Source organism: Anser brachyrhynchus (genome assembly GCF_964034855.1).
Source record: "Anser brachyrhynchus genome assembly, chromosome: 24".
Taxonomy (NCBI): Eukaryota; Metazoa; Chordata; class Aves; order Anseriformes; family Anatidae; genus Anser; species Anser brachyrhynchus.
The window spans coordinates 4,591,201-4,618,058 of NC_137717.1; the positions used below are offsets into that span (position 1 = coordinate 4,591,201).

General features: G+C 60.5%; 1 protein-coding gene across 1 annotated transcript; it reads right to left on the bottom strand.

Moving 5' to 3' along the window:
- Window positions 1–6,917: 6,917 nt before the first annotated feature.
- YTHDF2 (YTH N6-methyladenosine RNA binding protein F2) lies at window positions 6,918–26,589 on the bottom strand. The gene is made up of 5 exons (XM_080566641.1): window positions 26,271–26,589; window positions 26,083–26,107; window positions 25,164–25,243; window positions 19,274–20,866; window positions 6,918–7,882 (listed from the first exon to the last, which is right to left on the bottom strand). Exons 1-5 carry the CDS (start codon window positions 26,295–26,297, stop codon window positions 7,859–7,861), a joined length of 1,749 nt encoding a protein of 582 aa, XP_080422767.1. The 5' UTR covers window positions 26,298–26,589; the 3' UTR covers window positions 6,918–7,858.
- Window positions 26,590–26,858: the final 269 nt, after the last annotated feature.

A 26,858-nucleotide genomic window follows, 5' to 3' on the forward strand; every position in this document is an offset into this window, starting at 1 on the left:
CGCCCCCCCCCCACCCCACCCCGCGCTGCCCACCCGAAAATCGCGCATCGCCCCGCGGGGAGAAAAAAAAAATCCTCTCCCCCCCCCTTCCCGACCCCTTCCGCCGGCCTCAAATCCCCCGGATCCAACCCCAAAACGGGCCGAGCCCCACGGGAAGCCGCGTCCCACGGCACTGCACGGCTGTGGCCCCCCCCCCGTCCCCCACGGAAAAACTCGGGGGGAAGGCGCTTTTATCGCGGCCCCATCGGCCCTAATAGGGCAGCTTTATTTTTAGCGGAGGTGAAAGGCAGCGCCACCGGTGCGAGAGCATTTTTCCACTCGCATCTGCGTTTGTACAATTTGGGTTTCCTGTCGCGGTTTCGGCGCTTTTCGAACCTGCCCGAATTGTTTTTTTGTTTTTTTTTCTTTCTTTTTTTTTTTTTCTTTTTTTCGCAGAGCCCTTCGAGTACCGGCGCGCGTCCCCGCCCCGACCTCCGCGTGCATCCGGCACCCCCAGCCCCGCTTTCTCGGAACGGGGCAGGAGCAGCCCCCCCAGGATCTGGGTGCTGGAGGAGGAACGGGTACGAGGAGGGGACCCCCCCCCCCATCCCTCCTACAGCCCCCCCCCGGGGGCAGCAGCCAGCTGGCCAAGTGGGGAAACTGAGGCACGAAGGGTTTTGGGGCAACGCGTGGGTTTGGGGATGGGTGGATTGGGGTTTTTGGGGTGGAGGGTGGGGAAGTGATGGGGATAACGGGGGTGAGGGTGTAAGGCACCAGCTGGTTTCCCCCCTCCCGGAGCATGGCCCCCTCCCTGCTTCCTCTGACACAGTTTCCATCCGCCCTGAGCAGGTGCCAGGTGAGGGGCAGGGGCAAGAAGGCCCCCCCCCCCCCCCGATCCTTTCCTGGAGCTGCATCCCTGTAGGGACCCTCTGGGGGTCCCTTTGTCCCCCCCCAGCATATCCCATACCCCAAACTCCCCCCCCCTGCCCCAGCCCCCTCCCCAAAACCCAGCTCGTGCAGCCCCCGAGGGCTGGTTCCTCGTTGGGGCCAGGTGGCGCTGGGACACCCGCTGTCCCCGCGCCGCGGGGGGGTCCCCTGGGGGACGCGGCTGTCACCGGGTGTCCCCTGGGCAGGCCACCGGCTGGTGGCTTTCACGATGGGGGGGGGGAGGGAGGCAACCCCCCCATGCCGAGGTGCTGCCCTTTGCTCGCCTGTCCCCCACCCCCTGACTCCGGCAGCTGGGGATTTGTTTAAAAAACAAATAAACGAACAAAAAAATAAAAGAAATACACAATAAACCAGAAAAATCCTCAAATTTGGGCAACTTCCCCCAATCCATCGCCCAACGTGCAAAAAAAAAAACCCACCACAAGCCGCGGATGCCCACGGGCTTCCTGGTGAGGATGCTGCAGGGCAAGGCTGAAGGCCACTGTCCCCTGCCCTTGTCCCCTGTCCCCTGTCCCCTGTCCCTGTCCCCGTCCCCATCCCCGTCCCCGTCCCCTCGCGCTCTCCTTTCCCCCCCCAAACCGAGCGGTGCCGCAGCTGCGGGCCAGGTGCCGCGGGGCCGGAAGCCGACCTGCCGCCTGCTTTCTCCCCGCTTTTATTTTATTTTTTTCCTCCTCCACTGACCCGGTAACTTCACTTTCTACGCCAGAGGTGACGGCTGTTGTCGTGTGTCCCTCCCCCCCGACGGCACCGGTTTGGGGACGTCACCGCAGCCGTCCCCGTGCTGGGCTCGGTGCCAGCCCCTGTGGTGTGGGGACACAGAGGGGGGCAGCACCCGTGTGTCCGTGTGTCCCTGTGTCCCTGTGTCCGTGTGTCCCTGTGTGTCTGTGTCCATGTGTCCATGTGTCCCTGTGTCCCCGTGTCCCCGTGTGTCTGTCCCTGTATCCGTGTGTCCTGTGTCTGTGTGTCCCTGTGTCCGTGTGTCCATGTGTCCATGTGTCCGTGTGTCTGTGTCCATGTGTCCATGTGTCCCTGTGTCTGTGTGTCCATGTCTCAGAGTCCCTGTGTCCCCGTGTCCCCGTGTCCGTGTGTCCCTCTGTCCCTGTGTCTGTGTCCCCATGTCCCTGTGTCCCTGTGTCCCCGTGTCCCCGTGTCCGTGTGTCCCTGTGTCCGTGTGTCCATGTGTCCCTGTGTCCATCCCCAGCACCCGATTGGGATGCAAACATTTGCCAAGGGGGGGTGTCCCCAGGATGTCCCCAGGCTGAGGGTGGCCGGGGCACGGTGGCAGAGGACAGTGGTGGCCCCGAGCCCAGCGGGTGGGTGGCACGTGTCCCCTTGGGTGCCAGCACTGCCCCGATGGCTCCAGCTGGGGGGGGACACGGGGGACATGGCAATGTCCCCAAGTTGTCACCTGTAGATTTTGTTCCATTCCGGCCCGTCCTGCGGACACCGAGGTGGCCCCAGCTCGAGCCCCGCCGGTGTCCTTGTCACCTGGGGGAGCGGGGCGGGCAGAATCAATGCTGCAGGGGGGGGTGCGGGGGGCTGAGGGCCGGGGGGGCTGGGGGCTGCTCCCCAGGGGAGCACGGAGGTGCCGGGGGGAGCAGGGCCTGCTGCTGGCCTGGGGGGGGGGGCTCCTGCTGGGCTTTGATTTCGGGGGGGGGGGGTGCCGCTGTCCCCGCTCCCAGCTCGTAACTGGGACCAGTTCAGCCCCACGGGGGCTCACCGGGGGCTGCCAACCCGCTGGGTTAAGCCGTGCGCTGCAGCTCCCGGAGCAGAGCCCACCCGTGCCCGGCGTCCCCGCGCGTCACCCGCACGCGCGCCCGCCACCGCCTCCCCCCGGGCCCCCAGGGGCACCGGGCGCGCGTGCCCGACGCGCCCCAGGGCGCGCGCACCAATGGGGCGCGCACCCGCTGCCCTCTGCCGGGGAACGGCGGGGCTGCAGCCCCCGGAACGGCCCGCGGACACGGCCCCAAGGACCCCGTTACCCGCGGACACGGCCCCAGGGACCCCACTACCCGCGGACACGGCCCCAAGGACCCCACTACCCACGGACACGGCCCCCCCCAAGCCCCAGCCCCATGGACAAGACCCCCCCGAGCCCATTACCTACAAACACGCCCCCCCCCCCCCCCCCCCCGAGACCTGTGTCCCCATCCCACTGTGTCCCTGTCCCCAGGGGTTCCCCATCCCTGCAGGTCCCCATCCCTCTGCGTCCCCATCCCCGTGTCCCCATCCCTACAGATCCCCCTGTGTCCCTCTCCCCTGTGTCCCCATATCTGTATGTCCCCATTCACCCATGTCACTCTCCCCATGGGTCCCCATCCCGTGTCCCCATTCGTGCAGGTCCCTGTCACCCTGTGTCCCCATACCCATGTCCCCATCCCCATGACCCCATATCCACAGGACCCCATCCCTGCATGTCCCCATCCCTATGTCCCCATCCGTTTCCCCATCCCCATGTCCCCACCCCCATGTCCCCATCCCTGTGTCCCCATCCCCATGTCCCCATCCCCATGACCCCATATCCACAGGACCCCATCCCTGCATGTCCCCATCCCTATGTCCCCATCCCTGTTTCCCCATCCCCATGTCCCCACCCCCATGTCCCCGTCCCTGTGTCCCCACCACACCACAGGCCGGTGCTGTCCCGGCGCTGGGGATGGCTGCTCCGCAAAGGGGGCGATGGGGGGATCTGGGGGGTGCCTGCATTGCAGCCCCCCTGTCCTGTCCCATCCTGTCCTGTCCTATCCTGTCCCTTCCCATCCCGATCCCGATCCCAATCCCAATCCCAATCCCAGCCCCATGGCCACTTGCTATGGGTTAGGGAATTGGGGGGGGGGGGTGTCCCTTGGGAGCTGCTGGTCAGGGGCCCGGTGCCACTGTAGGGCTCGCTATCGGGACAGGGCAGCCCCCTCCCCTGCCCTGCCGTGCCTCTTGTCCCCCCAGCACCAGCACTGGGGACAACCCCCTGCCATGTCTCCAAGGCCCCCAGCCCCAGCCCTAAAACCCCAAGGAGCTGGGGGGTGGAAAGGGGGGGTCCTGCAGGGCTGGGGGCCCCCAGCTTGAAGAGGACGGAGCCCAGGACCCCCCCACCGCTGCCTGCCCCCGGCCCCACATTTCGTGGTCACCGCGGGCCTTGGTTTAGTGTCACACAATTCAGGCACGCGGTGAATGCCAAAGAGGGGGGCTGGCCAGGGCTCCCCCCCTCCCCCCCAGGAGGGCGTTTTGGAGGAAGCGAGAAGCCGAACCCCGCTAACGAGGCAGAGCCCTAACGAGATGAAGGCCCCCGAAGGGAGCCGGTGCCCACCCTCCGCTCCCTCTGAGGATGCTTTTTGCTGCCTGCCCTGCGCGAGGCGCGAGGACTTCGGCTTCTCCCAGCGTCCCCGCGTGGCGGTGCCCAAGGTTTGCTGCTCCCCGTGCCCCCACCGGACCCCCCCAGCTCTGCTCTCGCTGGGGCTGATGCACAGGGAGATGGCCCCTGAGCACAGCTCCCCACACGTGTGGGGCGGTGCACAGCCCTGTGGGGTGATGCACAGCTGTGTAGGGTGGTACAGAACTCTGTGGGGTGATGCACAGCTGTGTAGGGTGGTGCACAACTCTGTGGGGTGGTGCACAGCTCTGCAGAGTGGTGCACAGCAATGCACAACCGTGCAGAGATGTGCACAGCCGTGTAGGGTGGTGCGCAGCCCCACACAGCAGTGCACAACCACGCAGAGTGATGCACGACCATGCACAACCACATACAATAGTGCGGGGCAGTGCGCAGCTCCATACAGCAAGGCACAACCAACTGAGCACAGCGGTGCTGAGCAACGCACAACCATGCAGAGAGGTGCACAGCAGTGCACAAGCACGCGCAGCAATGCACAACCACGCGCAGCAGTGCCGAGCAATGCACGACCATGCACAGCAATGCACCATCCTGCACAGCGGTGCCGAGCAATGCCCACAGCAATGCCCGACCACGCACAGCAATGCACCATCCTGCACGGCGGTGCCGAGCAATGCACGACCACGCGCAGCAGTGCCGAGCAATGCCCACAGCAATGCACGACCACGCACAGTAATGCATGACCGCGCGCAGCGGTGCTGAGCAGCACACGGCCACGCGCAGCGGTGCACGGGAGCCCTCGCGTGGCAATCCCGGATCCTCTCCGCTCCCAGCACCCGGCCGGGCACTGCACCGGGGGCCAGGTCCTGCACAGCGGTGCCGCTGCGTCCTCCCCACGCTGCTGGGTGCACCCACCCCAAGGCTCTCTGCATTCGCGCTGCAAGCCCTTAGGGCGGATGTTTCCCCCCTGCAGCAGAGCCGAGCCCCTTCCTCGGGGCAGTTTGGACCCCCCCGGCCCTGCCCCGACGTGCAGAGGCGTTGCACGGTTATTTACGCGATGGTTTACGCAGCGCTCAGCACCCGTGGTTTTTCTTTCAAGGCCCGGATCAGCCCTTTGCTCTGCGGCCCCCCAGCTCCCTGCCCTGCTGGGGAGGCCGCGGGGAATTCGCCTCCCCCCAGGGAGAGCAGCACGGCCGCGGGGGCAAACCAGGGCACAAGGGCTTCCCCCACGCAGCCTATGGGGGATGTGCAAATATTTCGCCTTCGGAAAGAAATGGGAGCAGTAAAATTGCTTTTTTTTTTTTTGCTCTTACCTGTGCCACGCTCATGAGGAGCAGTTTTTGCTGGTGTGGTCTCCAGTTATAACAGCAGAAGGGATTTTTTTTTCCAGTATCCCGAAGTCTGCTGTGCACAGACACCTCCTCGAGGCAGCCAAACCTTCAGCAGCATCCCCCAAATTAAGGCACGTTAATGCCTTTTTCCCACATCTCAGCCACCTCTTTCCCTAAATCTCTGGGACATCCACCTGGCCCCTTCCTGGTTACAAACACTCTTCGTGTTGGACCCAATTTCGGTGCCATGCTTTCGGTTTCCCTCCCACAAACCCGCAGGTCTCCCCGACAGCAGAGCACGGCCGGGCATTACGCACAAAATGACCCATTTTTGGCCAAACTCGAGGAAAGAGCCCCAAAGCAGCACAAATACCTGTACGGGGCCTTGCTGCAGGGTCAGTAAGGTGTTTGGGCAGGTAGTTTTTTCTTAAGTAATTGCAGACAGGGAAGGTTTTACACCAGCTTTAAGGCACATGGGGACACCACCAGGGATTCTGCACCTTCAGCCAGCTTGGGGAGGAAAAGCAAGCAAAGAACCACGGAGACTGAAATTCCTCTGGAGGGAAGGCACGAGAAAACCCCCAAAACGCAGACGGCCACGGCACCGCTGGCTCTGGGCGATAAGAGCAGAAAACAGGAAAGGGACAGGGCTCTGGGGAGCCAGATTTAGTCCAAAGCAAGAATATATCCCAAAAAATTAACCCAAAAAACCCTGATGCTCGTCCGTGAGCACAGCCGGGGCTGGAGCAGGGGTGCCAGGAGGAGCAGCGCAGGCAGGCGGCCGGCTCCAGCTGCTCCCCGACCGCTGCTCTTCAGGGCAGCGCGCCTTCCCCCGAGACAGCCCGTTAACCCCTGCCAATTAACGCACTGTTACCAGCCCGGGCAGCAGATGTGGCTGTGCCTTTTATTCCTCCCAGCTGGCAGAAGAAGAAAATGGGGATTTTCGATTTCCTGACCTCGAGCTCTGTTCCGCGGGGAGAGGGGAGCGGGTGGCTGCACGGGGCGTAGCTGGAAGGAGCGGGGTGATCCCCAGCCTACCCCTGGAACGGGAACAAATCCCAGCAGTAAGGCACGGCTCACACTGGGGAGGGCAGGCAGCAAGCACAATCCCAAGAAAAGGCAGCCCCAGACCCAAACATCCTCCTGCCCAGGAGGGAGCAGGGCTTGGGAAGCGATCCCCGTGTGCGGGGAGCAAGGTGGAGACCCCGCGCCCACCGGGCTCAGCACCACAAGCTGTCAGGGAACGATGCAGCAGCAAACCCCAAGTTGCAGAGCAAAAGAGGGGGAAAAAAATCAGAGGTGGGAGCGCCAAAGTGAGCAGCAGACACCAGTGATGCTCAACAGGATCTCACGTTTATTATTGAGAAGTGATTAATGGTGAAAAGAAAGGCAACGCCCATTCCTCATTGGCTTAACAAGAAACTGAAGAAACATATTCACTACACATTTTACAATATTTCTTTTTTTTTTTTGTCCAAACTTCACTTTCCTGTAAATAAAACAAGTTTTTTTTTGCCGCTGTTCTCAGCTTTCAAATCAAATTAACCCAGACTTAATCTGTAATCCGTATAATGCACAAGAACAGAACATCTCTTAGGACTCCTAGTACTTGACTTTCGAGTAACAAAGGGTCAGCGAAAAATGAACCACCTTTAAGACACAACCTCGTGGACAATTTCTGCTCAATTCTTCTTAGGCCAAAACCCCAACTTCCTCGTCGGATCCCTCCTCTTCCAGGCCGGGGGCAGGGGCGGGGGAGAAAAGAAAAAAGTTACTCCACTTTCTGCGGTGGATGTCACAACTCGGTGTTCCAAGTGCAAATGTCAAAACCAGGGGAAGGAGGCGCGAGGGGGTGGAAGGAAGGGAAGCAGCGGGGTTTAAAAATTAGAGAAAAAAGGCATATGCCACTTACGGACTTGAAAAATCCGAAAAAAACATAGTAAAAAGACAAAAAACAAAGCGTATGCTCCAAAATCACAACCAAAGCCAAAAGAAAGGGAACAGTTTTTTTTACCTATGCTCTACCTAGAAGGGATTTTTTTTGTTGTTTTTTTTATTATTATTATTTTTTTTAAGTCCTATGTCTTGTGAAATTCCAATACTTTTTTTTTTTTTTAAACTGCAAGTTTGTAAGAGTCACTTTGAAGTCAATGAAATTAAGAAAAAAAAAGAAGTCCTAATTCTCTCTGGGATGTTTTTGCTCTTTCCTTCTCTCTCCGAGAGATAGCCGGGATGCAACCTCTGCTGCAGTCTCTGGGGGAGGAACGGTCTTTTACTTGACACGGCCTTGGCGTTCCTGCAAAAGCAAAGAAAAAAAAAAAGAAAGAAAGAGACTGTGTTAGCTGAGCAGCTCTTACAAAACCACCAGGGCCGAGTGAGAAAGCAGTTTGAGTCACTGGTTTCACACATCAGCATTTCAACACACGGCAGGGACGCGGCGGTCGCTGGCAGGAGGCGCGCGGGGGCTCGGGGCCACCAGCTCATCGCCTGCCCCCCCCGCGGGGATCCTCCCGGCAGCGTCCTCCAGACGGCAGAACTCTGGGACCCCCCCGCGACGGGCTTCTCTCCACGTTCAGCTGAGGAACGAGGGAATTAAGGAGCGACGGACGAACCAAGGAAGGACTGGCGAAGGAGGGAGCAGGTCGGTCGAGGCGACTGCTGGAGTCGCGGCTGCCACCGGTGAGGGCTGGGAGAGGGGTGACAGAAAGCTCCCGGCCTCCCGGGCGCTGCAGGACACCGAGCAAGGAGCCGGCGCCGAGGCGAAGCCCAGCGCCACGCTGCAGGGGAGCAGCTTTTGGGGGGCCTGGAGCGCTGCCTTTGCCCGGTTCCCCCGGTGTTTAGCGGGCTGGAGGCTCTCCCACCGCCTGCATCTCTCCTCCAGCACTGGACGCACAGACACAAACCCCATCCGAACACGCGCACCGTGCCAAAGGGGTAGCACGGCACCGAATACACCAGACACCGAGGTCACCGCGTCACCTGCTAGGCAGAACGCCCCGTGTCACCGTCTCTGCTGGGCTAGAGCCGAGCCAAACCCAGCAGCTTCGTGCACAAGCGGCTCCGGACTATCCCAAGGGATTAAGAGGTGCCGCCCAGCCCACCTTCAACGCGTTGTTCCCAGACACCACCTCCAAAAGAAAACCCGTCAGCAGCTCGAGGAGCCTCCCGGGTGCTCCTCCCTGCCCCTCAGCCGCACCTCCTCCGAGCGCAGCCCCTTGCGGGAAGGGCACCCGAGCACCTTGGCTCTGGCTCCGGCGCTCAGCGAGCACCTCCCGCCCAAACCAGTCCCCACCCGAGGGATGCCAAGCCCGTCCCTGCCACCTCGAACACCTCCAGGAGGTGCCTGCTGGCCGAACAAGGTGATTTGATTTGGGCATCCCTCGGCGTGAGCCTGCCTCGCTCAGAGAGGAGGGAGCTCGGTGACCGGGGTGCCCCGCTCACCTCCCTGGGCAGCACCCGGCTCTCGGTGGAAGCAGGCGGGTTGCTGGAAGGAATCGTGGCTCTGCTGAATCCGGTGAGAGCTCGGCTGCTGGGAGCTTCGATCCTGGGCGGCCACCCGTCACTGGAAAGCTTCCCCCCAGAAGGGAGCCCTGCGTCCAGCTCGAAGCAATACCTCGCGCCAGGAGCTGGCAGCGCCCAAGGAGGCTCCAGCTGCAGCTCCTCTGCGTGGGCTGATGGGTGCTGGGGCTGCTCTGCGCCCCGCTGCCCTCCCTGAGCACGGGGGAAGCCAGCCCACCGCAACACCGTGCACAGAAGACCTGCCAGAGAGAGGGGCTAGACTCCAGCACACGCTCTCCAAGAATATTTGCACCGCCCAAGTCAACTTCACTCTGTTCTGCTCTGGCACGGCTGCCCGAACCTCCTGCAGGTGCCACGTGCTGCTGACAAACGCCGGCACCCAACAGCAAAAATAAAAGTACCGCGGCGGTGAGCAGAACCGGTCCCGATCATGAAGGAGGACGGCTCTGTTTGTGGCTTTCCCCACGGTGCTCAGAGGCGCCAGCCCTGCTCCGTCCCCGCCGCGCTAAGAGGACGGGCGGCGGCGTGACGCACGGCTTCGGAAGGAGCCGCAGCTGCTGGAGCCAACGCCACCGGCCTCCCGAAGGAGGAGCGGGTGAAGTTGGTGGCCAGCCCTGAGGCCAGGGCACGCCGACAGCGTGGGGCAGCTCTCAAATAAACGGCTCCTAAAAGCCCGACTTCTCAACGGCAGAGGACAGCCCCTTGGAAAGGGCTCAGCCAGAGGTCCCCGTGCCTCCAGGCTGGAGCAGGGAGCGGGGACGTGCCCGAGCACCTTCGTTTCGGGGCGGATTACAGCACGGTTCTTCCTCAGCCCGGTGTTCCATTTCGAAGCCTCCTGCTGCTCAACACCGGCCCGGCGCCGTGCAGAACCACCACCTCCTACCACCACCTCCTCCTACCTCCGCCTCTGGCAGCACCCGCAGCCCTGTGCCGCAGACACACCACCGGGACGGGTACCGCAGGGCAGCAGCGTTGCGGATCCAACGCCGAGGGCACGGTGCCGGCAGGGACGCCCAGCAGGAGGCACTGCAGGCAGCAGCCACGCGTGCAGGGCTCTGAGCTCGTAGGACATCCACGGAGGGCAGAGATCCCCCCGAAAGCTTCGTGTTCTCTCCGGCTGCCTTTTGGCAGAGCTGGGCTGTCACCTCGCTGCTTTGAACAGGAGGAGCAGGGGAAAGACACGAGCACGGGCAGACTCCTGCCTCCCTCCAGCCAACCCCTCGGCGACCAGAGTGCAAAAGGGATCGGGGATGAGTGGGAAGCGGCTGCCGTGGCTCACGCCGGGCGCTGACACCCACACAGCAACGCGGGGCTCGCAGGCATCGAGCTCTGGTTAAGCAGAAGCCCTCCGGCGTCACCCTGCTTAACCCACTTGGGGCGCATGGCAAAGTCCCCGGAGGCACGCAGCGATGCCACCGGCCGAAGGAGCGAGTGGCGCAGGCTGAGGACGGATCCCAGCCAGCCCCGCTGCGGGGAGCCAGCACCAACAGAAGGCTCAGGAGCCTGCACCCAGAGCTGATAGCACCCAAACCCAGCAGGCAAATGCCAGCCCCCAGAGACCCACACAGCTCCCCCCGAGCTCCTGCACCTTGCCCAACGTCTCCAGCAGCCCATGCCTCTCGCTGCAGTGGCACAGAGTTTGGGTTTCCCAGCTCTCCTCTCGCACCCTGGACACGATCCCGGCGAGGTAACGTGACGCCAAGCGCGATTTCCAGGGGCCTGTCCCCGAGGCAGGCTGCTGGCTTGGCTCAGACGCGAGGACTCACGGCCCTCTGCTGCCTCAGACCTGCCCAGCGCGGCCGTCCCGGCAGGATCGGCCCGAGGCACGGCCGCAGACAGCACAGCCACGGATGAGGCTTCGCTTCTGCAGGGCTTATCCGCTCCGCAAACAGCCTCCGGTCCTGATTTACAAACCAAACATGATGTTTTCCTGCTGTGGGCGTTAAAAGCCGTCCCCCACGGAAGGGGCTAACATCAGGGACACCGCTCAGCTTCCAGAAGGCTGCACCTACCTCCTGGTCACCCAGGGGCTCACCACCAGGAGAGACAAGGCGAGGTCTGCAAATAAAAGCAATTCCTTGCCAGAGCAGGCGACGACCTCCTGCTTTGCAGCTAAGAACCCACAAGAAACCTACGGGAGCAAAACCCAGCATCCACACAACCCCTAAAAGAAGGGAACCGGCATCGCTGGGAACGCACGAGCCGAGCAGGGACACCAACTGCGCCCAGACCCTGCGGGGTCTCCTCTCCTACCTACAGGCGCCGCTGCTCCCCAGGATCTTTCCAGGCCTCTTTACACCTGATGCAACCGACTGCAGAGGACGAGGCTCTCCTTGCTGAAAGGACAGCAGGGGTGAGCGGGCTCCCGCTGGCTTGGGGGCGCAGGCGGCAGCCGCGCAGATCCCGTCGAGGCGCTGGGAAGGACAGAAATCTGCCTCGTGCTCTTCCAGGGCACCCTCACCGCTCCCCGTCAGTACCGGGGTGGGGAGCCTGCCACCTTTCTCTGCGGCCGGCTGCTTTGGGCACACCAGCGCTTCTCGCGTGCAGCTCCAGTTTCCCCACCGGGGCTCAGGGAGCTCGGCTCTGACCTATCTGCCACGCAGAAACCCTGCGGAGCGGGGAAGTAACGGCACAGACGGAAGGAACGGGAACAGGTAACAACAAAGTTCACGCAAACGGCGTCCCACAGCGCTCACAGAGGCTCAGCGAGCTCTGCGCCAAAGCTCCCATCCACACCAGCCACAATAAGGTGATTTTTGTTGTTTTTTTTTTTTTTAAAACAAACTCGTGTTCCTCCTCATTTGGGTTCACATGAAGCGTTTCATGACTTCAGCTCCTCTACAACCACAGCTCACACAACGAGGATCAGCACCAGAAAACGAGTGCCCCGTACCCCTTCAGAAGGGGCAGGACTCCCACCTGGACGGTTCAAACCCTTCGCTAACTCACTTCTTCTACCCTCTGTCACACCGTGCGAGCGTCACGGTAAGGACTGAATAACCTCGTGCAGAGAACCTGGGGAGCTTCGCTGAAATCTGTGGTTCAAAATAGTCCTGAAAAAAAAATAGGGGAGGGAGCGAATAATGAAGCGACCAAGTTTACTGCTGATGCTGTTCCATCCCGGGTAATAAAAACAGCAGCCAAGTGCGAAGAAGTGGAGGGCCTCGTGACAAAAACCAGCTGAACGCCGCAGTGAATTCGGTCTGCGTGGCTGAGGTAACCCGAATGACGCACGTGGGAACAAACACTGCCCTAACCCCACAGCCACGGGCTGCAAGCTGGCCACTAACGATCAGAAGCAAGGTTTGATCCCTAACGCTGGGGAGACACCCACAGTCAGAGCAAACGCGATTCAAACAGACCTTATCGCCGTGCCTCGCCACGAGCCGAGCTGCACCTCGGTCCGGAGCAGCGCCTGCTCCTCTCCACCTCCGCGGGAGAGCTGGAAAAGGGTTCGACAAGGGCAGCAGGGACAAGCAGAAGGGCAGGAAAGTTTCTACCTGCAGAGCCACTGGGCTGCAGCTCCCGCTCCTGGAGAAGGGAAGGCCGAATGGGGATGTGAGAGCAGAGCTGAGATCTGCTTTCAGCGTCTCCTCCGGCACGAGGACGAGGCGCTATCACGGGAGGCCAGCACGTGGCCGATTCAAAGCAAAGCAAGAGGACGCGCTTCTTCCCAGAGCACCATTACGCTGAAGAACTTGCTGCCGCAGCATCCTGAGGATGCTCAAAGGCGGCGTCGGAGCACGGGACAAGAAAAGCCATTAGCAGTTAGAGACGGGGATACAAACCCTGGGCCCAGTAACTCCTGAGGTACAAGCTGCTAAAGGCGAGGGGAGCCTTCAGAGACGGCTAAACACGTGCTTGCGCTGTCCTAACAGCCATTTGCTCCCGACCACGTCACCGTTAGCTGCCCGCAGAGCTCACTACCTGGAAAAAGAGCAAGAAGGCTCGAGGAACGCCTCCGCACATCCAGCAGAGCCGCAGGTCAGCCACCTTGCACGCCCCGATGAAGACGCTCGCTTCCTCACGTGCCAAGCGATGAAGGCTGCAGACACACGCACGGACGAGCCACCTACAGCCTTCTCTGCGTCTTCGTCTCATCGCTGCTTGAAGGGGAGCACGCAGCACCACTCACCGGAGCGGTTTGAGACTTCAACTGTTGGTATTTTCCGTTTTTTTTCCTTAAACTCACCAGGAGCACAGCATTCGCATCCGCTGAACGCAAACTCTGGCTGGCTTACAGCAGCCTGAAGGTTGAGCGATGGTCGGGACTTTGCGGTATCTTCATTATCATCACGCAATTAGAAGTTCTCTGAAGGTTTTACAGGAGGTGACATCGAATCACAAGTAACAGAGCTGGGAGAACAGAACCTTCCCTGTGCGTACCGATGCACGTGGAACAGGAAAAAATCCCACTGTTTTAGTTTCAAGACGAGAAATGAGACAAAGCTGCAGTTAGATCTTGTCTCAAGTCTTCCCAGCCAATATTGCATTGTAAGAAACAACTCTGCTGTTAACCACAGGGAAAAAACCCTCAGCATTGTCCTTTTAATAAAACAACTCTAGTGGTATGGAACCAGAAACAGGCTCCATTTCCAAGCTCTTCCTAGAGAACGGCTTGCAAAACCCCAGTGCTTTCCTACGAGCTGCTCAGAGGGCCAATCACAGGACGTATGCGCCCATTAAGCAGCTCGTCGCTGGAAGGAGCTCCAAGGGGCTCTGTCCCAGCCGGGTAAGGACAGAGGTTATCCCACAGAGGTTATCCCAGAGGTAAGAGCAGCCCTCCTGAGCAGAGGCTGCCTCGGACAATTCTGCCACAGCACGAGCAGGGCGGCGCTGGTTCACTCGGCACGCACCACGAAGGAATCGGTTTAGGAGCCCGTAAAGCCCCAGGACAGCCCAGCCACTACCAGGTACAAACGGGAATGTACAGGAAAATAAGAGGGCTCAAATAATTGCATCTCAAATGGTCACACGGCACCAAACACGGTGCCTTCCAGCTAAGCACCGGTCACGTAACGCAAAAGAGAAGTGACTCCTTGCAGGCAGAAGTGCTGCAGCATTACAATTTTCCCACTAACTTTGTGCACAAAGCTGCTCTTGATGTCCTGCGCTGCCACAAGGAGTCTCCCAGGATCCCGGTCAGCTCTAGGTGATGTCTTGTGACCTTGCACCTCTGCACCAGGCAGAAAGCCCAGGCAGCAGAGCAGAGCCATGCCCAGTGCACGGGGCTGTCATTAAACGAGAGCTGATGAGCGCTCGGCTTCAAACTGAGCTGCTTTTAGGGAAAAGCAGCTGTTAATAAGATAACCTGAACCACAAGGCCTGTGTCAGTGGCTGTTGACCTCGGTGCCAGCACCTTACTCACAGCACTTGAAGAAAGCCACCAGCACCGACGTCTCGCACGCTCCCTCCTCGCAGCTCCCAGGGAATTCGCCAGCCACGCGCAGCCCGGCTCAGTCGCTGAAGGAGGAAAGACGTCTTTTTTCCTCAAGCCCACCTCTTGAAATCATTGCGTTCCTGACGGAAGCACTTCACACCTTGGTAGGAGGATCAGGTCGGGGCATCCTGCAGCTCGGAGCCAGGCGAAGCAGCCTGGAGCGGGGGGACGGGAAGGAGCGAGCAGCCCTGCCCACAGCACGCAGGCTCCGAGCGGACTCCGAGAGGACTCCAAGAGGAGGCCGTGGCTGTCAGAGGCCAGCACCATCCATCCCGTGGCCCGCTGACCTGGAGACAGAAGGCTCTCAATCCGATTACCGGCCCTCGACGGCTCCTCTCCCCGCCTTCAGAAGCGACACGCCGACCCTCTGCTGCCTCAGAGCGCCAACGCGACGTTAACGGAGTCGGGAGCTGGAACAGGCTCGCTCTTTTCCCCCCCTTGTTGCAGGGAAATGGCTCCCGGCTGCTCCTGGTTCAGGGCTGAGGGAGAAGCGCCCCGTCCCCCAGCGGGAAGCAGAGCAGAGGGGAGAGCTGAGCCTTCCCCTCCCGTTTTCTACCGCCTCTAAGCAAAGCTAACGCATAACCGAGCTACGGGAGAACGCCGCTGAGTGCTCCATAGTGCTGCCGACAGGTATTTAAGCACAAAGCACTGCTTGCGTCAAACAGGGAGTAACAAACTGCTAGGATAAGCAGCACGGGTTACGTTCGCTCCGTTACTGAGCACAACAAACACGAGCACGGACACACACGCACAGGGCTGGGAAGGCTGGGACTAAGCCAGGAGAAACAAGGCGCGTTACCGAGCAGCGAAGGGCGCTCGCTGCCTGTCCCGGTACGTACAGCAGCTAAAAACCCTTCACTGGGGTCAGGATTTGGAGCAGAAAGAGCAAACGGCCTGGGGATCACTGGGTAAAAGGGACCAGGCGAGTGCAAGCAGCGTCCCCTTGCCGTCACGGCTGGCTGTGCCTGCACGGGCAGCGTCCACGAACCGAATCTTTGCTTCCCCTGCAGTCAGAAACGCTCTCCTGGGGAGACGGCAAAGCCGAACGCAAGCACAGCGTCGGCCAAGGGCCACCAGCAGGAGAAAAGCGCAGGCCCACGCTACAGAAAACATGCCTGCTCCTCCCTGCCCTCAGAGGCTACAAATGAAGAATTTAAGAGCTTTGCAGGAGACAGCAGGAAGCGTTCCCTCCTTACGAGGGCTGGGAAGCAGCGGGCTCGCGTCAGGCAGGCTCGCACAGCGCCACTTAGGTTCCCTAACACCGTAACCGGTACGGGGGGCAGCGCCACGTGCCACAATTAAAACTCCTTTAGCCAGCAGTGCCGGCTGCCGTGCAAAACGCAGCACGTTTGGGGGAGCAATGCCCCCCCCCCCCCGCCAACCAGAGCTTTCTGTTTCGAGGGGCGCAACCTCAGCGAGGAACCCGAGCCCACAGCGCTCGCCCCGACTCGACGCCAACCAGCCAAGGGCAGCCGGCCACCCCGGCACAGGGAGGGACAGGACGTTCTTCATGCAATTTCCTTCCCCAAATCCCTGAAAACCCGCAAGGGAAGTCCCCCAGGGCCCCCACCCCCCGGTCCCGGCGATGGGACGAAAGCCCCGTGCTCGATGCCCCTGGGAGCGTGCCCCCGCGGGTTCCCAGCGGACACAGGGTGCTCCCCTGCAGTGCCGCGGCACGTCCAGCACGGCCTGAAACCTCCACGCCGCAACGCTCCCAGAAATACCCGGGAGCTCCCAGGGCTATGGAATAACGTTTTCTGGCTGCTCGGTTCCCACGGGTAAAGCAACCCTTCCCGGGAGGGAGCTGCTGACGCCCCCTGCCACGAAGGCTGCCGGCTTTCCAGGAGTCCTGCGCTGCCCCAGCCAGGGTCACACCGGCAGTCAGCTCCATCCGTCTGGGCACCAACACCCGAACCCTTTAAAAACCGGGTTTAGCAGAGCCAAGCGAGATGCTCGGAAGAGATCCGAGGGCAGAGGCGAGGACAAGAGCACGACTTCAGCGTCTCCGCCACCACTGAGCCTCCCCTCGCCGGCCGGAGGGAACAGCACCAACCCCGAGAGATATTTTTCGTATGACTTCTTGGGACTATTTCGGGGAATTCTAGAGCAGTGACTCCAGCAGGGAGATGTAGAAAAGGATACTGGAGAGTTCCCAGGCTTGCACAAGAGCTCGCCCATCTGCTCGGGTAGCCAGCGGGAATCTGACAGCAAGGCAAAGGTTTCGGCAAGCTGGAAGCCGAGCGCGACAAGCGCAGCTCGCTCCGAGCTCAACCCGAGCCAAAACGCGGAGACATTTCAGCTCCGAGGAAGAGGAATGCAGAACGTTACCCTATCGCCGCCACCCGAAGGCCGCTGGTGGAGACAAAGAGCCTCTCGCAGCGGGATTTCCCCGACACAAAAGCAGCCTGACAGACCGCAGGCAGGGAGGCAGCGCCGCAGCCAGGAGCAGTTTTAACTTTCCACCGCCCCGGCTCCGCGCTCTGATCACTTTTTTTTTCCAGGTGACTCGCTGAGGTGTCCCGAGGCAGGCATAGCGTGGTGCTGGGGTTTTTTCTGGTTCTTTTTTCTTTTTTATTTTTTGGCCAACCGCAGTTGCGGGGTCCCCGTCAGCGCCCACCCCGCAAAACCCCGCAGCTGCTCCCCGGCGAGGGCACACACCAGCGGTCACTGGAACCCCAACCGTCCCCGGGGCCGCGTCACGGAGCCCTCCGAGAGGTCAAAGTGCTGCAAGACAGACCCAAAACGCTGCAAGACAGACCCAGTCACTTCCTCCGCGCCGGATGTCACAGGGCAGAGGCCCTCCGCGTGCAGCGGGGTGAGTCAGCGGCAGAAAGCCAACGGCAACTTCGCGAACCCCTCCTCGCCTGCCGATCCCGGGGAGGGGTGACTAAGTTCCCTCCGAAGGAATGAAGCATTTCCGAATCGGCCGCTTCTGCACCGGCGCCCCGCATCAAATCAGCTCCAGCAGCGCCGGGAAGGAGGCGCCCAACGCCCGCCAGCGGCCGCTTTGACCCCAATACGCGGGAGCATCCCCAAAAAAAACACCCCAAGGACTGCTGGGGAGGGGGCTTCAAGGTAGAGCTGAAGAGACGGGCAGAGATGTTTTGCATTGTAAAGAAAACTGCCAAGTCACTATTTTTAATATCTTACTCATTTTCAAGCCATTATAAGCTAGCAAACAGCACACCACGTGCCCGGCCCCCTTCCCACCGTTCTCTTCCTTCTTTCCACCCCCTCGGATCTCCCCAGGACAGTTTTCTTTCCGTCCCTGCCCCCCCCGGTGCCTCCTGGGCCCTTCCCCTGCCGGCTCCCCCCCGTGCCACGACCCCGCTGCTGTCTCACAGCACACCGTCAGATGCCGGGCGCGTGAGGACCCCACCTCCCCCCGCACAGCCCACGTTTCCCACCGCGTTCCCAGCCTCAGCCGATAAAGGAGAAAAAGGCTGGGGAGCAGGCGAACACTGCGCGGCTGCGAGGTCACGCAACGCATCCAGGCTCTCACAGAGAGCAAGCTCAGACATAAAATTAAGAAACCCTTCTCTCCCCGTGCCCCGCAACTCGCTCCTCCCCTACAGATTTCCTTCGGGCACCGTAAATGCTTGAGGCTCCAAGACGCGACCACCTCCGGTGACGCTGCCTACGGGGATGACGCTCCGAGTAAAAAACAACAACAAATTCAGACGTGTTCACCGCCGGGGTGAGCAGTGGCAGCTCCTGCCTCAGTTCTCCAGCCGCCGGTGGAAGATTTCCCCCCCCACTGAAGGTACAGAGCCCACCAGAGGGCTTGGCAGCCCCCCACGAGCTGTGCCGGTGCTCGTTTTTAATTACCGCTGCGATCAAATCCCAGCAGATCCCCGCCGCAGAGCGGCTCAGCCGCAGGTGAACCTAACCCGAGCGCACCCAGGCTCACCGCTCACTGAATTTCCTCCCAGCTCCAGAGTTCGGGACCGGTTTTGTGGCCCTCCCGGTGAACAAATGGGGGGTGACAGCAGGCCCCGAGGCGGCGGACCCACGCGGCAGGGCACGGCCACGCGCCGTGCCGGCGCCAGCCGACCGGCTTCAGATCCTACCCCTCGCTGCCAAAGGAACAGAACGACCTGCACCGCATCCACGGGAGAGGACGAGCGCTCCCGGACCTAAATCGCTGCGGGGGAGATTTAGGTCGGGCATTAGACAAAGCCTTCTGCCGGGAAGGATAATTAAGCGCAGGCCTGGATTGCCCGGGGAGGGCCAGGAACTGCTGCAAGCGGAGGTTTTGCGAGCGGTGGGAAACATCTGCCACACGCCGACCCCACGGCGGGCAGGGGGTGGGTCAGGCGGGCCGCCAAAGCCCCGGCTCCGCAGCCCAGCCGCCCCCCAAAGCCCCCCCGACCTCTTACTTTGCGCCATCCCGACCCGGGAGCTGACCGCAGTGTGAAAATGGGTTTTGTGGGGAACGCGGTGCCGGGGCAAGTCCGAGATCTGCAGCAACCGAAGGGCAGGCGGCCACGAGCAGGGCCGGCACGAGGTTCCTCACCCCGCTCCACCAGGTGGCACCCAGTTCTGGCAGCACCCGCCCGCACCCCGCTGGCACCCATTTGGCCAGCAGATTCGCTCCCGTTTGGGCAGCAGGTTGCCTGTGCGAGCACGCAGCCAGCCGAAAAGCCCCCCCAAAAAGCCCCCCCGATGCCCAAACTCGCCCACGAGCCCGTGCCTCCCGCCCCACAGGACCCCACCAGACAGAGTTACCTTTTTGACATTTTCCTCCTCCTCCTGGCGTTTCTCATAGTGTGAGAAGTCATCGAAGATGGAGGTGGTGTGCTTGTAGGTGGCAATGATTTTCAACACCTGCTTAGCCTTTTCCAGAGGCACCTCCTGAGTGTCCCTGGAGTTGGTCACTGGTTTATTCTCGTTGTTCTCTAGGCGGATGTGCCGCAGCTGGCTGTTGGGAACGTCCTTCACAAAAATCCACCTGACATCAAAACGTCCCTTCCACTTGTCCTGGGACCACACACCCGCACACGTGTTGTAGTCCACAGCAGATTTCATCTCTGCTACTCCGCAGAAGTGACCGCTCCCGTTGACGCTGAACAGTAAGTAAACGGGGCCCTTCCCGTTCATGGAGCGGTAGGCGGCATCCAGTCTCTTGTTGCCGTGCTCCGTGCTGCACCAGATGTTGTACTTGATGGACCGGTGGATATCGTCCTCGGAGTAACTCTTAATGATGAACACCCGCCCGTGCTTGGGGTTCCAGTCGAAATCCTTGGGGTTGTAGTTGTTGATGGACCTCAGCTTCTCCAGGACCGGGTGAGGCTCCGACGGAGCGGAACCGGAGCCGGCCTGAGCCTGCCCCGCTCCGCCGCCGCCCTCCGCGCCGTTTTGGCCGAAGCCATTGCCGCGGTTCCGGGGGGCGACCCAGCGGGCGGGCTGCGCCGCCTGCTGCGGCACGGGCAGCGGGGCGGGCTGCGGCGGGGGCAGCGGCTGGGGCTGCTGCTGCTGCTGCCCGGCCGAAGCCTGCGCCACCGGCGGGCTGCCGCTCATCTGCTGCCCCACGGGCTGCGGGGACGCCTGGGGGGGCTGCTGAGCCATGGCGGGGACCAAAGCCTGCGAGGGGGCTTTCGCCACGGGCCCTTTGTTGTCCCAAGTCCCGATATCCATGTTGTGTTTGATGGGGGGCGGCGGGAGGCTGGAGCCCGCGATGCCGTTCTTGGTCTTCAGCTTGGGCTGCTGCTTGGCCGGCTTGCTGGCGATGTCGGCCCAGGAGGCGGGCTTCGGAGGAGCGATGGTAGCCGGGGGCAAGCCGCCGGGCGCCACGATGTTGCTGCTGATGGAGCCGCTGCCGACGGCCGAACCGACGACTTTGGGGACGGCGCTGGCCACGTCCGTGCTGCCCAGCTTGAGGGCCGCCATCCCCTGGTCGATGGCGTTCATGCCCGGAGCCTTGTTCAGGGTCTCGCTGGCGAAGGCGGACTGGCCGTCGATCATGGCTCCACCCAGCGAGCTCGGGGCGTAGGCGTAATTGCTGCTGTAGCCGGAGCTCTGAGTGGATTGTCCCTGAGAACTGTTATTCCCCCAAGCCGAGAAGTCGATCCCGCTCGGGAAGAAGTTAAAGCCGTGCTGCCCGAGGAACGGGGTGCTGCCGAGGGCCCCCGGCTGCCCGAACATGGCGTCGGGGAGGAAGTGGGGCTCCCCGTTGCTCAGCTGTCCGTACGAGGTCAGGTAGGGCATGGGGGGGTCGCCCCCCGTGGACCAGGCAGCCTCGCCCAGGGAGTAGGAGAACCCGATGGAGGGGCTGTAGTAGTTGGGTAGGTAGGAGTCGGACATCGCAGTGTACGCATTGTTCTGCCAAACAAAAAACAAGCACTGAAGGGTCAGGATGAGCAGAACACGTTTCCAGGGACCAGGACTAAAAGCCGTTTCGCCTTCCCGTGCCCAACCCTCCCTGCCCTGGGGCCGGGCAGGCAAACAACAAGCCCGGCCCCAAAGCACCTCCAGCAGCAGCTTCGCTGCCAGACGGATTAAGCACGAAGGCTTCACCAGCTCCTGCTAGGACGAGAGCACACAGCGCTCCTGCTGCACGGCACCGACAGGACGCCGGGCTGCCTCGGGGCTCCTGCGCGGGCTGCGAAAGCGGTATCTTACCTAGCATAAGTGTTACCTTCTGCTTCTCCTATCTGCTTGGAAACAGGGATTTTCTCACCTGGGAACGTACGTGTCTGAGCTTATTCTGCTGCTTGTTTGATGCAGGGTTTGGGGGAAGGAGGCAGAAGTGGAATACACAGGGTGAAGGGCGCTGCTGAAATCACAAATGCCCCTTGCTGCTTCTAGCCCAAGTCCCTTCCTTAAACTTACCGCCCAGGATCACTGCTTTATCCCAACAATTCAAACCGTTCAGAGTTTGAAACGTTCCAAGAACTTGCAAACAAACCAGGATTTAATGCCTCATCTTCGAAACACCAGCTGCTCCGGTGCTGCAAGCACGTACTAAGAACACCTGCAGATGCGGAGTGATCAGTAACACCTCATCGGGAGCCCTTCGCGCGTGGTGACCACGACGAGCGAGCAGGCTGCAGGGCAGAAAGCAGCAGCTCTGTGCTCCGGTCTCCCTTTTAACATCCAAACAGCCTTTAGGTTATGAAAACAAATGCTTAATTTTACAATTAGGAAACTCTCAGACATGACTAAGGTTTGCTTACACGAACAACATCTGTCATTTCGTATTCAAAGCCACGTCCCCCCCGCCCCGGGGAGCTGTTAAAGCCACGCTAATGGACATTATCAGCTGGTAATTTGAACCTGGGTGCAGACGGCCTGGTGCTACGCAGCAGCTCACACGCCAACCCCACGCAGACGAGATGAGAAGCTCGGTTCCCATTTAAAAGCTTGGCTTGCGGCAGGCTCTACTCCGTTTTTTGTTGAATCACGTTTCCGTGTGCCAAGCGGCTCCCCCAGGACTTCACGCCGTGCCCAAACCCACGGAGGCTCTCGAGATGGCTCCGGCACCCTCCAGAAACAGCAGCTTTGCTGCTGCACCTTCCACGAAGTTGAATGGAAGCAACAGGCTTGGGGCTAACCGGGTTAGCCTCAACTTCCCCCAGATCGATAGGAATTAAACTACCCCTGCTTTCACAGCGTTTGGGGTGGAAGGGGACCTCTGGAGGTCCCTGGTTCCAGCCCCTGCCGTGGGCAGGGACCCCTCCCAGCATCCCGGGTGCCCGAAGCCCCATCCAGCCTGGCCTCGAGCTCTTCCAGGGATGGGGCAGCCGCAGCTCCTCTGAGCAGCCCGCCCAGCGCCTCACAAACCTCGTAGCGAGGAATTGCTTCCTGGCGCCTGATCTACACCTCCCCTCGTTTAGTTTAAAGCCATTTGCAGAGACAAAGTTTGTTCCGCTGTGTAAAACTAGAAAACTCTCTGTGCTGCTTCACTGTCTGACCGCATGGAAGCTCAGAGACCGTCACTCCTGCCTGTTGGCCCGGAAAGGACGTTAACACCGCAATTACCTCCTATCCCAGGTACAGTTTTACTAATTGAGGAACTCGGTCCTGCTAAACCAAACCACCCAACGGTCTCGAGGGCTCCATCTGTCCAAAAATACGAACGGCAGCACTGACTCCACGGGGCAGTTTGCAAGGCAAATGAAGGAACTCCACAAATAATTATTTTGAACCAGCGAAGCGCCTTGCCCTCACCTCGAACCCGCAGCCAGAGCACAGCTCCCTCTCTGCAGGCTCCTCCTTCAGCTGCCACACGGACACCCGGCCCCTTGCCACCTCAAAACATTTCCTCGTGTGCCGCTCGAGGCTGAACTTGAAGGCGGCCCACTCCAGCCTAGGTTAGAACAGCACCCGCAGAATATTCACCAGCCGGCCTCACGCAGCACGGCTGGAGCAGAGGAGTTAATCAACTCCTAATTAGCAGGTGAGAGCTGGCAGCTCAGTGCGTTTGCGACAGGCCCGCTGCTGCTCACCGCCTGGATTTCCACAGCCGTGCCTCGCCATCAGGCAGCACCTCACTCAGCTGCGCTGCACTTGCACAACTGACACTGATTAGCATGCAAATAAAGCCTCATCAGCTTTTAATTCTCTCCGATGACTAAGACTTCGCGTACAGTTATTTCCTCAAATTCGCTATCCCTCTGCATCTCCGCCTCAGACCGGAGGCTGGAGCTTATTTACTGCTGCTGCTCAGCTTTTGGGGCTGTTTTTTTAAAAAGAAGAGTCACTGGCCGCGTACCTGAGCTCTAAAACACGCAGTAACATCACGTACCAGGCCGACGAGGCAGGAACAGTCGCACCTGAAACAGCAGCTCTGCAATTAAAGGCCAGGAGACTTTACAACGTGGTTACCTCGTGCTGGTGGGGAGGGCACAGAAAGCAGAGCGCTCGCGCTGCAGCAGTTGGCTGAATTCGATTCGTTTCTCAGTCTCAGCTCCCTTCCCCACCTTCAGCAGAGGGGCGCGCACGTTCCTGCTTCTCTATCAGGAGCCTGGCTCAGCAGCTCCAGTCACCTCCAGACTCACCCCCGGGTTCCGGATTTTTATTATAAGGAGCATCACGACACAGGTGAGAGGCGACAAGAAGCGACAAGCATCGCAGCAAAAAAAAAAAAAAGAACCAACAACTTAAACTCACCTAAAGTTTCATTCAAAATTAACGCAGAGGCTTTACCTCGCTCCTGCTGAGTTTCTAGAGGCACAGCTCTGGTTCAGCTCCTCACTTTTAAAAAATAATTTTACCAGTTTGTGACACAAAAAGAAACTTTCAGATAGGTACCGAGCACACAGAATAGAGTAAAATATCGTTTTGCTTCTAATATTACAGTATCTGTCACGCTTTTTAGGAAAGTTAAATAAAACTGTGCTCTGTAGGAAATACTTCCACGTCCAGAAAGTTAGAAATTGGTGATGTTGGTTTGGGGGCCAAAAAAAAAGAAAAAAGACTACCACCATTAAATGAAATGACAGGGCAAGGAAAATAGCTAATTTTAGTCAAGGCCTGAAAAAGTCACCACACTCTCTCACCCTACACAGTTCAAATTCAGGCTTGTAAGTTTTTAGGGAGCTGAACGCAGCGAGTTACCTTCACGGACAGGCTGAGTGCTGAAGGGGACTTACAGGGAATTTGGCCTCACGTTTTCAGAGAAACTAGGAAAATACCTGTTGAATATTTAACTGGGCTAGAAACCTGTTCCTGTGTTCCAACAAAACATGCGGCACCTTCATCTGAAAAAAAATAATACACTGACTAGTAAATATGATTAGAAAAACACAGAAAGGGAGAACCGAAGCGGCTTATTTTCACTAATCACAACAGGAGAGGGAATAGAAGCCACGGGAACGAACTCAGGGCTCCAGCCTTACTACAGATGTTTATCCGTAATGCTCACTGGTAACATCTAATCAGCTGAACTCCATCTGCTGCGTGTCACTCTCCTGCTCCTAAGACAGACCAGTTCACAACGGAGCTAATCTGAAGGAACACGGGAAGAGGAGAAGCATCGGGAAGGCCGACTTCCCAAAGCCGGTCGCAGAGTCTGCAGCCCAACTTTAACCCAAGCTCTAACAAAGTCTTCGCAGCTTTTATCACAAGAAGGTTCTGCGGGCTTTTTTTTTTTAGTGAAAATTTAAGAAAAAAAAAAGAAAACCCTCGACGTGCATTTTCAGTTTACTTGGCAGAGATAAGAGCACCGATAGTATCCTCCCAAAGCCTTCAGAGCACGGCAGCGTTTTGTGAAGCAGTTTCACAATGCAGCAGAGTGCATCTGCTCGTAGGGGATAAAGAACCACACACAAGCAAGGAAACAAGGTCAAAACAGTAAAACTGAAAGATCAGAAACGCTAACTTGGAGACAGTTGATCACTACTGTTAAAAAAAAAAAAAGAGCTGAATCCAACCGTAGGGGGTCCCAACACCCCGAAATATTGCTAACACCTTTATTCCTCACCCACCCTGGGCTATTTTTTTTTTTATTTTTATTGCCTGGAGAGCTGCAGGTATAAAAGCCACGTTATCTGGCGAGCAGAACGCAGTGGGGACGGCAGACACGAGGATGATGCCAGCTCTGCCTCGGCAGCCAGGCAGCAGCAGGAAACCGCCGGGCTCCCGGCGCTTCCTGCCCGCCGCAGGTACTCTTACTCACCGGCCTGGCCTGGGGGCTCAAGTAGGGCTCAAAGTCATCATCGTTTAAGCCATCCTTCTGGTGCACGGAGCCGTTTTGCACTGAGGGAGAGATTCCGGGCGTTACGGAGCTCTGCCAGCGGCCCTGCCGGGCACTACGAGGCCGCCCTGCTGCCACAGCACCGGCCGGGAGCTTCCCCACCTCACGTCCCCTGCCTGAGAACTTCCCCCCAGCCCCGCACACAGCGACCGCCTTCACGTTTCTGCAGCGGGCCGGCTTTTATTTCATTTATTTTATTTATTTAACGGCACTTTTCTCCTTTCCCGGGTGGTTTTCCTCCTCCCCCCAACCCTTCAGCTCACGGCCACGCTGCCCGGGGCCGTTCTGGCCGAACGCTTCCCATCCACGCCGCCCCCCCCGAGCCCGAGGTTCCCCACTGGACGCCCACTCCCAAGCAGACCCCGGTACCCCCCCAGTGTCCCCCTGCACCCCCCGGTGTCCCGGGTACCCCCCACACCCCCAGTATCCCCCCATAACCCCAGTACCACCAGGTGCCCCCCGTACTCTCAGTATCCCCCGGTGTTCCCGGTACCCCCCATGCCCCTGGTACTCTCGGTACCCCCCAATGCCCCCCCGTACTCCCCAGTACCCCAGGTCCCCCCCAGTGCTCCCAGTACCCCCACGGCCCCGTTATCCTCCGGTACCCCCGGTTCTCCCCGTACCCCCCCGTACCCCCCATGCCCCCGGTACCCCCCCGTACCCCCCGGTGCCCCAGGCCCCCCCCCCCACTACTCCCAGCACCCCCACGGCCCCGTCACCCCCCCCCGGTGCTCCCCCACGGCCCCGTTCCCCTCCGGTCCCCCCGGTGCTCCCCTTCCCCCCCGTACCCCCTCCGGTGCCCCCCGTTCCCCCTCCCCCGGTTCCCCCCCCACCCCCTCACCTTTATTCCCCTGGCCCTTGGGTCTCTGCGGGAAAGAAGAGAGCAGCGCAGCCCGGTGAGCGGGGCCGGGCCGGGCCGCACCACGCCGCGGGGAGGCCGCCGCTAGGCCCCACCGGGCCGCGGCCTCCTACGGGGGGAAAGGGGGGGGGAAGGGGGAAGGGGGGGGGGGGTGCCGGCGAGGCCCCTACCTGCTCCAGGAGGCTGCTGGCCGACATGGCGGCTCCGCGGCGGGGCTGCGGGCGGGGCGGGGCGGGGCAGCGGCGGCTTTGTCCGGGAGCGGGGCTCGGGGCGCGGCCGCCTTGGAGGACTCCGGGCCGGCGGCGGCGGGGGCTGCTGGGGGCGACGCTCTAGGCGAGCGGCCCCCTCCTCGCCTGCCCTCCCCGCCCTCCCCCCCCTCCCTGCCCCTCTGGCCTCTCTCTTCCGGTCCCCGTCTCTATGGCCCCGGGCCCGCCGCGCTCGCGCCCACACACGCGCGCGCTCCCTCCTCCTCCTCCTCCCCCCCCCCCCCCCCAAACCCGGCGTCACGCGGCACCGCGCGCGCAGGCACAATGGCGGGAGGGGAGGGGAGGGGAGGGGGGAGGAGGGGGGCGTGGTGCATGCCGGGCCGGCGGCGGACCGCAGGGCGGGAGGACCCGGCGCCCCCTGGCGGGAGGGGGGCGCTCTTAAAGGGCCACGCGCCCCGTTAGCGAGCTGGTGGTTTTTTTTAGGTGAAAAACGGAGAATTTTAGGCCCGCCCCCCCCCGACAGCGGTACGCTGCGGCTCGCCGCTGTTTGAG

Coding starts and splice junctions, on each gene's coding strand:
- YTHDF2 (XM_080566641.1), bottom strand. CDS start 26,297: ATGTCGGCCAGCAGCCTCCTGGAGCAG. Junction 26,108..26,270: donor CCAGCAGCCTCCTGGAGCAG/GTAGGGGCCTCG, acceptor TCTTTCCCGCAG/AGACCCAAGGGCCAGGGGAA. Junction 7,883..19,273: donor AGGAGGAAAATGTCAAAAAG/GTAACTCTGTCT, acceptor TTGCTTTTGCAG/GAACGCCAAGGCCGTGTCAA.